The 10,589-nt window shown below is 32.4% G+C and overlaps 1 protein-coding gene across 2 annotated transcripts in view; it reads left to right on the top strand.

Annotated features, from left to right (window-relative positions):
* The window catches only part of LOC111485471 (3-hydroxyisobutyryl-CoA hydrolase-like protein 1, mitochondrial), a 9,053-nt gene extending 4,099 nt beyond the window's left edge, over positions 1-4,954 (top strand). Inside the window, exons 7-15 of one of the 2 annotated variants that reach the window (XR_002718667.1) lie at positions 316-400; positions 1,987-2,072; positions 2,157-2,278; positions 2,827-2,887; positions 3,069-3,167; positions 3,372-3,473; positions 3,554-3,595; positions 4,277-4,707; positions 4,944-4,954. Coding sequence is in view for 1 of the 2 variants with exons in the window: in XM_023132371.1 (XP_022988139.1) it covers positions 316-400; positions 1,987-2,072; positions 2,157-2,278; positions 2,827-2,887; positions 3,069-3,167; positions 3,372-3,473; positions 3,554-3,595; positions 4,277-4,396 (717 nt within the window). In the remaining variant the exon portion in view is untranslated. Of the gene's footprint in view, positions 1-315; positions 401-1,986; positions 2,073-2,156; positions 2,279-2,826; positions 2,888-3,068; positions 3,168-3,371; positions 3,474-3,553; positions 3,596-4,276; positions 4,833-4,943 lie in introns of those variants that run through there. The other variant, XM_023132371.1, reaches the window with a different exon arrangement.
* The last annotated feature ends 5,635 nt before the right edge of the window (positions 4,955-10,589 follow it).

Below are 10,589 nucleotides of genomic sequence, written 5' to 3'. Positions count from 1 at the left end.
AAAAAAAAAAAAACCAATTGGAGCTGATGATACCGGATGAAAAAGATCTTTAATAGTCAAACAACCAAAAAAAGAGAGTTCAAGGAATAGACTGCCACTTGAGAGAAAACCCATGCAATCTAAGGCTATTGGATCCTGCTAGGATAAAAATCCATCTCTGTATAATCTTAACATTTCTGTTCCAGATTGCTGAGATTTGATACTGAAGCTAACAGACAACCAATACAATAGTTTCTCATTATAATCGGTATTGAATGATTTCATTTTAAAAGCTTTTGTCTTGATCGTCAAGTACATTTGTTCAACCAATTTCAGGTTTTTGCTTTCCCTGAAGCGCTAATTGGTTTCCACCCTGATGCCGGTGCATCCTTCCACCTCTCCCATCTGCCTGGTCGCTTGGGTAACTTCAATACTTTCAAACATATTTGAATTGTTTCAAAATCTTGCACGATGGAAGCAAATTAAGGTTATTTTTAGGGAAGGTAGTGGTGGTAGTTATAATTATTTCATTTTCCAATGCTGCATAACGTTTGTTCATTTCAGTCTATGATAACAGTATCCTCTGACTTGCTTATGGAGTTTGTACGTGCTGTGACTGCTTTTAGATCAAGGGATGAAACTATTGTGCTTTAGTTGTGTTGAACTGTGAAGCGTAGACATTTTATTTTTCTAATGCAAAATCAGAATAACAGTAATACATATTTGAAGTGTTACCTTGTTTGCTTCTTCTGTAAGTGTTTCTTCATAAGTGAGATCTCCTTTTCATTTGTGAAGAATGCTGAATGTCTTTTGGATTTTGGTCTTGAATTGAGAGAATAAACTTTATTTTGAGGCTGGAAATGGATTCCATTTGCTTTCAGCATCATTTCAACTAAAATAGTGATTATTGTGTTCTGATTACATAGGTCATGTTAATATTGCATGGGGGTGTGTCTGGTTACGTGACTTTGGTGCCAAGCATCTGGAGTACCATATGCGGGTATAAGTTAGAGACTAGTATGCGCATATAGAATTGGAGGGGAATAACAAAACAATCTTATGTTGAAAGAGGTCTGAATATAATCAATCACCTTTTTATAAGGATGATTGCAAAGTAATGCTTCTGGTCAAGGCATGAGTTTTGGATTTGCAAAGAAAAATAAAGGATACCTCTTAGCCTTTAAACTGAAGGAGTCTACATCTGTTTTCTATATCTCATCAACCAGATGCTATCTAATAGAAAGGGTGTAATAGTTAGTCGCTGATTTTCTATCAGCCTTTTAACCTTCCCAATCTGCATTAGAGTATATTTCATTCCTTAGTTTTGTTGTTTTCCTAAAACACACTTTTTGTAAAACTTTCCTAGAACTTTAGTCTAACGGATTTGTGTGTTCATTTCTTAAAATGCCTCCAATCTCAAACCAAGCTCCTTCGGTTTTGATCTTGTACTACATTATGGGACAAATTTTGTAGGAGATATAATTATATGCTATCTAGTACAAGCTCCGAGTTCCACCTAATTTTCCATGAGTTTGGGAAACTTGAAATACTCGTAACCCTGGTAATGACGGTAGAATTTACCATGTATGCCGATTCTGCAATGGAACTGAAAGTTTAATTCTCGGAAGTAAACCTTGGTGTGAGCACTGTCAAGAGATAGCTCACACAAATCTCACCTGCGGGAAATCCTTGGGAAATCACATGATTCGCAACCAAACTAGGGATTGACAGATAAATGAGGGAAAATATTTCAATAGTGACTACTATATGTGATGAAGGAACCAAACTACGCCTGTGCTTTGTCAATGTAATTTACTGCAACAGTGATGAATTTTTTCGTGCATCAATAAGAAGTATAAGATATTTGGGGCAGTGAGCTGGTTGGATCCTGATAATGAATAGGTTATTGTTTTCTCAGCATAGCGAAATAAGTTCGAAGTTAGATTCTGAGTTGAATTGAGAAATCAATGACACTTTCATTTACGTTTGATCTGATTGCATTTGCAGGAGAGTACTTAGCACTAACAGGAGAAAAGCTCAAAGGAGAAGAAATGGTTGCTTGTGGGGTTGCAACGCACTATTTTCATAGTTCAGTTAGTTCTTAAATCTTTGGCGTTCTAGTTTAACAGGATCTATTAGATTTTGGCGTCATTTAACTTGTTACTTTCTAATTTCAGAGGCTTTCGCTAATTGAAGAGCACCTACGGAGTTTGGTTACGGATGATGCGTCCGTTATTGAATCTTCATTAGAGAAATATGGTGATCTTGTTTATCCAGATAAAACGAGTGTACTTCACAGGTTCACAAAATTGATTGTTTTCAACTTTGTTTTTGTTTTGTAAAGCCTTTTGAAAATGTCTAACCGCTATTTTATGGACCTGGAACATATGACAACGAGACACTATTTTGCTAGACTAGGCCATTGTAGAATAAAATATTAAAATGTTTATTTAAATTTTAAACACATTTCTATATCTTAACATGTTTGAAGGATTTGATGTAATATGAGGTGTTTTATCTTTTTTACTTTCTATAAGCATTTGTGGGTTGAGCCTCTCTTTTTGTTTGTCTTTTAGAAGTTGCATTTGTCTGTCTCTTCGGCAATAGCTATCTTTCCCCCACCCCTCAGATTTTCCCTATTAATATGGCGTTTAAAGGTGAAGTTAAAACAAAAAGTTGTGCACTTAAAATTTGGTACTGACAAGTTCAGGGAGTGTCCAAGCGTGCTTATGGCTAGTGCATGTGTTCAAGAAAGATAGTCTGCTTAAAAATAGAGTTTGCCTGCTTACAAATAAAGAACATGCTTTTGATCTGATACGTTTGTTTATCTATTTATTTGTTTTGTAGGATTGAAACACTTGATAAATGTTTCAGCCATGACACTGTTGAAGAAATCATTGATTCATTGGTTAGTTCATATTTCTAGATATTTGATCCATATTTGATCCTTTGATTATCTTTTGATTGATGAAAGTTAAGAGTTCATGAAGTGATATTTGAACTTTTGTTAGATGCTTTTTTTCTCAATAAATTTCCTAAAAGAAGTAAGATCATGTATTCTCTTATTTTCAAAACCACCATACTTTCAGGAAACTGAGTCAGCTGGTACAAATGATCCATGGTATACCTCCACTCTAAAACGATTGAAAGAAGCGTCACCATTGAGCATGAAGGTCGCTTTGAAATCTGTATGGCGTCTCTCTCTCTCTCTCTCTCGTTTCCTTCTCTACTCTAGTTTTATTTCCCATTTGGAGTTCAAAGTAGAATCCTCTCCCATAGTTACAGGTTCAAATCATTTTGTCTTCCTCTCCACTCTTCTTATCTGAGGAAAATCTTATCTTTTCCTATTTTTGTCTCCAACTTGACTTATCATAATTATTGAACTTGTTCAGATACGAGAAGGAAGATACCAAACATTCGATCAGTGCTTGACTCGTGAATATAGAATGTCCCTACAAGGGACATCCATGCAGATCTCGGGTGATTTTCGTGAGGTATAAGCCCAATAATCACTACTAGACCTCTAATGTAAGCTGCAAACTCTCCTGATCAGTTCTTTCTTGCAAAACATCAGGGTGTTCGGGCACGGATGGTGGACAAAGACTCATTACCAAAGGTAAGAGATTAAATGATACTTGAGTTTATCATATATCAAACAAACTTCAGTACCTAAATTTGAAATAGAATAACTTAGAACTTCGAGAAAATAATGAACTATTGGTATCTGTCTGTAACATCGTTCTTTTCATCTTAGTTATGTTCTCATATTAGTTATATTCTATTTTGAAATTTCAATTATGTTATTTTGCAAGTTGCAAACCACATCAAACTATGGGTTGTTTCAATCACACATTCCAATTTTCATTTTGATTTATCAACCCCTAAGCTTATAAAATTATTACAATTACACCTTTAAATATTGTGGAATGCACAAACCACGCCTGAACTGTAAGTATTGTTTCAATCAAACACTTGAACTATGAATTCTCATACTTCAATCCCAATTCTTTACATCATTTTTCTGTTTTCTTATACTTAGATGGTGGCTCAACATCTGAAAATCATTTTCTTAATAGTTAATATATAGTTTTCTCAATTTGATGGTACAATTGTAACAACCACTATACTTTGGGTTGGTATTTTCAATTTTCCCTACTTAGTTTACTCTGTCTATTCAAAGTAAAGTAACTAAGCATATAATTTGACCTAATTCTTAATAGTAAAGGCTTTTGTAGATAATATGGGAACAGATTCTTGTGGATTCTTAAAACTGTGTTTGCTTTTGTTATGATGCCAGTGGAATCCTCCTACCTTAGAGCAAGTATCTGAAGATATGGTGAACCAGTATTTCTCTCCACTTAGTGATTTTGAGCCTGAACTTGATCTACCCACCAAACTACGAGAAGCCTTCCCTTGATTTGGCCACATTTTCCTCTTGGAACTATTGATAAGCTCAAAGTATTTTTAGGTCCCTGAATTTTCAATATTTGGATTCAGGTATTGGAGACTCTTACAGGGTTCACCCAAATTTGCTTGCCCAGTGTTATTGATATTGGCATCTCTGCTTGACATGTGTGAATTTATGTTCGAGTTATCTCGATCAACATTCATTCTTGTTAAATAAATTAAAATGCCTTCCCCTTTTGTCTTCTTAGATAGACGAGCCATTAGAATTTGGATTTGAAGTTTCTTACTTTGAAAGTACCTTTCAAGGGTTACTTGAAGAATGTTCTTGGCCTCTTTGTTTGTTTCTCAAGTATGTGCCTAAATTCTTAGGTGGGGTACTGTTAAAGGCGACGTTGAGACCTCTTGCATTATAGTTACGACTATTATACCTTCTTCATTCATTTACTCGTCATCTTCAACTTAGTTTCTCTATATATATGCGTGGTAAGAGAAGTTCGTTCGCTAACATGAACACTCCCCGTGTTCATAGCGTCTTTATTTATTCTTATGAATTGTAGGTTCGAATCTTCATCTTGTAGTTTGTGATGTTATGTTGAAAAAAGAATAGTCTATCGTGTTTTAACCATCTTCCATACCTTTTTGTTGAGTGATTTCAAGATTGCCCTCATCTTAGTTTACTTCGATAGGATCTAATTCATCTCTTTGAGAAAAAAACATGTCTTTTTTTTTTTTTTTTTAATTATTATTATTATTTATTAATTTAGAGATGGAAGTTTAGGACCAATTGTGAATATAAAAGAGATTTATTAAATACGAAATTGAAGGTTGAATGATGTATTAGACATTTTTAAAGTTTAAAAATGTATTAAAATTAAGCTAATGTAGCATTTGTTTTGTCCACTCACCTTTTTTTAATGTTTACTTTTCTTCAAATTAAGACGTTTTCTTACCCTCTAATAATTCAAAAAGTTAATTATAAATAAACAAAGATTAAATTAGTTAATTCACGTGAATTTGAATGTCATGAAAGTCGTAATTATAATGTAACAAATTAACTTTTCAAATCCTTGAAAAGATTTGTTAAGCCATCTTTTCAATCTAATAAAATGTTGTTTTCATATTTATGCATTAAAATGAAATGCAAACCATATGTTAAAATCATATGATTTACTTTGCGTATGACTTTTCGAATGTCACGTTTTTTAAATATTGATTTTCATTAACCCTTTTTGTTCACTAAGATCCAATGGGAATCTTTGAATATATATTATATATATAATGAAAGTCTACGAAAGGAGGATAGTCGGTGAAATAATTGTATGACTTATTTGCAAGCTATGACCCTTTTATTTTCATATAACTTTTATTTTTTTTATTCTTATTATTATTATTATTTAGCATTTATGGTTGAACTCAATTATCCAGGACATCCATTTGAATGGGTATTATTTTTCTAGTCAAAAAGTTATATTTGGAAACTAACCCACAAAGAAAAACACAAAATTATGAATATTTCATGTTTTGGAATGAGTTGGAAAAAGATATGGCATGTGTGCTTTGTTCTTTTGGTCTTTTTATATATATATATATATATATACTTAACCCCTGTTGTATCGTACACGGATTGCATTGTTTTCTACGCTTCATACCTCCCTATTTCTTCTTAAAGTAAGGTGAAGGGGCAGGCATGGTGGGGTACGAGCATTCTGTCGAATTTTTTTTTTGTTTGCCCAATCAGTCTTATTTCCTCTGAGACGCACTACGTTTTAACCGAAAGAACTTCTTGCACAATTCATGTCTATCTGTTTTTATGACCAGAAATTGTTTCTTTCTTTCCATTTCAAATTGTTTTCTGAACTTTTTATCAATATGAGGTGATCATAACCCAATATAGTTGACTCGTGATTCAGGCAATCCAATCTTTGTGTGTAAGGTAGAAGCCCCAAAAATGGGTGATATATACTTATAACATATGTATATATTCATTTAGTTTTAATTATTTTTACAAATGTAAAGATTCATTTCAATAGAGATAATTTTATATTTAATTAGTCTCTTAGGATATATATAGTCAACTAGATAGATAATGTGGTAGAAAAATGAGATTATAAGCTATGAAAATGAAAATTTGTAATGATATATTTTGTTGATTTTTATAACATACAAAATTAAAGTTCGACGATTTAGTTAACAAAAACAAGAGATTATTTTCGAGAGTTATTATATTGCTCGATCTCAATAGATACATAGTTTCTCTAATTTTCTCTCTGTTTTTCAAGTTTACGGGATTTTATCGAAAGCCTTAGAAGTTAGATTTCAAAGAGGTATAACAGGGAAAAATATCGAGATGCCTCAAGGGACCTTGAGGAGGAGTAATCTGGGCGTTGGGGTCGTTTTTTCCGTCAAGAAACAAGGCATATATGAGAGGTAAATCTACGGTTTTTTGCTCACAGTTTCTCCTTAGATATGAGGGCAAATCATTTGTAATAAGTTCTAAAATTATAATATGATAATCTTGGAGAAGATCCTCACAAGTTTCGTGTTAAAACTCGACAAAAAATCAAGTCAGAATCAGAATCAGAGTTTCGAGACACGACAAATCTTCTAAATAAGAACGAAATAAATTTCAAAGTTTAGAAGTAATTATTAAAGTGTTATGATTTTGAATAAATTATAGTAAATTAAATCAATTATTTATTGGTGATTGGACACATAAATATAATAATTTACAATTTTTATTTATAAATAGTTTAATTAATATATGTTCTTCGTGTTCTTATTCCAACAAGATCATACCAAATTCTTAATCATAATCATAACCTATGCTCAACAAATCTCATATAATTATCGTCCATTATCGTATTTCAATTATGAATTTATAAATATAACGGATAAACATCTTTAAAAAAACGAAAATTTTCTTCCGATGATTCCGACGTTCTTCTGTATCTCGAAAAAACGTTTATGCGATAGCTTTAGTATCCTCTTGCATCTCCTAAAATTTTCATATGATGACTCGACATTCTCTTACATCCCCTGAAATTTTTTCTTGATAGCCCCGACATTCTCTTAAAACTTTCATCTGACCGTCCTAAAATTTTCAATATTTATTCTTATTTATGTACCATATTTACCTCCACCCTTAATTTTGGAGGGGCTATAATTCAGCCAAAAAAATGCACTTTACTGAACTTCTCCAAAATGCTAGTACGAATGGAGAATGGAGATAATATTTTTTTATTATAAACTGATGATCATTCCCTAAATTAGCCGAATGAGACTTTCATCCACCGACAAACTATTCGTTCTAATATGGTCTTTCCTTTAAATGGGCAAGACTCTCAAATCTTTTTCGATAATATCTTCATTGCATGGAATGCTACACTCAATTGTACAGCATAAGGGACCTGGTCTTCATTAATTTAACATGAGTACAACTTTCCACCCCGAGACCAAGGTGGTTAACCGGTGCTTAGAGAACTACCTGGGATGCTTTACAAGCGATAGACCAAGGGAATGGGTACGTTGGGTACATGGGCAAAATAGTGGTACAATACCATTTATCATTCGGCAACCAAAGAAAGACCGTTTGAACTGGTATATGGGCGCCCACGACCTCACATTACAATTCGTTCATATAGTTTTCTATATTCGAGCATCGCACTAAATAATTTTTTTTTAATTATTATTAAGAATACTTATTAATTTTTTAAAAAATAATATTTTATTGCACATGGAAAATAATTTAGCAACATTTGAAAAAAAAAATAATTTTTCTAATTTTTGTTGTAAAATGCTTCATTTATTAAATAATAATTATAAACCCACTCTTAATCATTGGGTTATTATAATTTTTAAAGGACAAATTATTTCCAATTTTTCAATTAAAAAATTAAAAAATTTATATTATGGTTGTTGTTGATATGACATGATACATTTTTAAAATAGCTATGTTATTATTTTAATTAAACTAATTTATATTATTAATATATACTTATCATACTAAAAAATAAAAATATATAATAATAATTATAATAATTGCATTAATGCCTAAATATCTGATTTATCCATTATTATTGTATGGAGTTAAGTGAGAGAAGTAAGCAAATTAAAAGTTTGGGTAAAATGGTAATTTTGGTCTTCAAATATGAATTCGAGGTACCTTATTTGAGTCTCCCGACATCCAACCGTGAAAAATTGTTAGCCACATTGTGACGGATTTATTCTTTTCCTTTAAAAAGAGAATTGGTTGGAACGTCGCACCAAATATGAACATAATCTTAGCTACTAACTCTACTTTCTTCGTGGAAAAAACATAGTCAAATTATTTTAGGTGAACCTAATAAACTTAGTCCTTTTTTCTCCTCGAGATTTTAAAACGCTTCTACTAGGGACAAGTTTTCACATTGGAAATGTTTCGTTCCTCTTTCCAACCGATGTGCGATCTCACAATCCACCTCAGTTAGGATCTAACGTCATTGCTGACACACCGCCCGATGACTGATTTTGATATCATTTGTAACAGCCCAAATCCACTGTTAACAAATATTGTCATACGTGGGTTTTCCTTTCCAGGCTTCAAGGCTTTGAAATAGGAAAAGTCAATGATAGAAGATTGGTTTAGGTAATCATCGAGAATTGTTATCTGGTCAAGCTCTTTGACCCATCCAATGACGTAAACTCAAGAGTCTTTGGTTTCTCGGTAGAACCCCATTTTGCTAAGATACAGAAGTTTGCACGAGCTTATGACGTAGTTGGATAATGCAGTTTAGTCAGATTCTTGATTCATATGAACGCTTCTAATAAAAAAACATCGATATTCGTGTGAGTCGAGACATAATGAACAAGAAAAATATAATTAAAAGAAATCGACCACGTCCATAAAAAAACACGAGAAACAAAGCGTCGGTGACGCTGCGAAAAGGTCACAGACAACGCGTTGTTCTCCTAAGATTACTACAATGGGAGTGTTAGCTGTCAGTCACTATATAACTCTCTCTCTCTCTCTCTGACGGTTACTCTCTGACAAACCCATGCGAAACCATACGACGTCGTTGACCTTTCCCAACCAACTCTCCTCATTGGACTGTGACCCACCATCTACGTGGCTTTATCATATCCCTCCTGGCGGCGGCGGCACCTCCATACCCTCCTTGGGCAATCCCGTAATTTCAAAACGCCATTCACGTGGTCAATAAGATTTCGACACGTAGACATCCGTTTCGTACGGGTCATAAGTACCCTACTTCCATACTTCATTTCACACCAATAATAATAATAATAATAAAAACAAAAATAAAAGTAAATTAAAAAAAATATTAATTTTTTAAATCACTTTTTGCATGGAGATACACGTGTGACAGTTGTAGCTCCCTCTCATTATTGGATTTGGTGGTCAATTAAAAATATTAAATTAAACTAAACTTTCATTTATTAATAATAATTAAAAAGAAAATAGTTTCAATTTCATCCAATTAAAACTCTTAATTTAAATAATTAAATAAATAATACCATTTTAATAAAATAAAGTAATATTTTTTTTATAAAAATAAATTGTTTATGCAAAATTATAAAATTTAACTCAAGATACTTTATATATTATAAATTATTACCTAAATACTTTTTTCTTTAATATTTTCAAATTATATTATAAATAAAATAGATACCACATTCAAATAATTATTACACGAGCCAACTTAGGTGAATATTCATGTTGGAACAATAACAACTGTGAAAATTGAATCCCGTAGACAGAATTTACAACCTAATCCAACTCAACCTTCTATTTTTAGATTGGTTTGGTTCTAATGGTCGAGTTAACATTTTTTTTTTTTTAAATTATTTGTTCGGGTCCAACACAACCGAATAATTCAAATTGTTCGGGTCTTATATGAACATTCATTGAGATCCCACATTAGTTGGAGAGAAGAACGAAACAACAAGGGTGTGAAAATCTTTCTTATTAGATACGTTTTAAAATCATGAGACTGACAACGAAATATAACGGACTAAAACTGATAATATTTGTTAACGAAGAATTTAAACCGTCCACCTTTATAAAGAAACAGAAATTCAAGGGGCAAAACAGTCCACAAGAATAGAAACATCTGACAGTTCTCCAGAAAAAACCACGCGCTCATCCCCACACGCGACAGATCATCACACACAGTTTTTTTTTTTTTTTTTTTTTTTTTTTTTTTTTT

This window comes from Cucurbita maxima, unplaced genomic scaffold (assembly GCF_002738345.1).
Source record: "Cucurbita maxima cultivar Rimu unplaced genomic scaffold, Cmax_1.0 Cma_Scf00010, whole genome shotgun sequence".
In the NCBI taxonomy this organism is placed as follows: Eukaryota; Viridiplantae; Streptophyta; class Magnoliopsida; order Cucurbitales; family Cucurbitaceae; genus Cucurbita; species Cucurbita maxima.
Note: the sequence above shows the minus strand (reverse complement) of the source record. Positions and strands in the feature narration are given on the sequence as shown.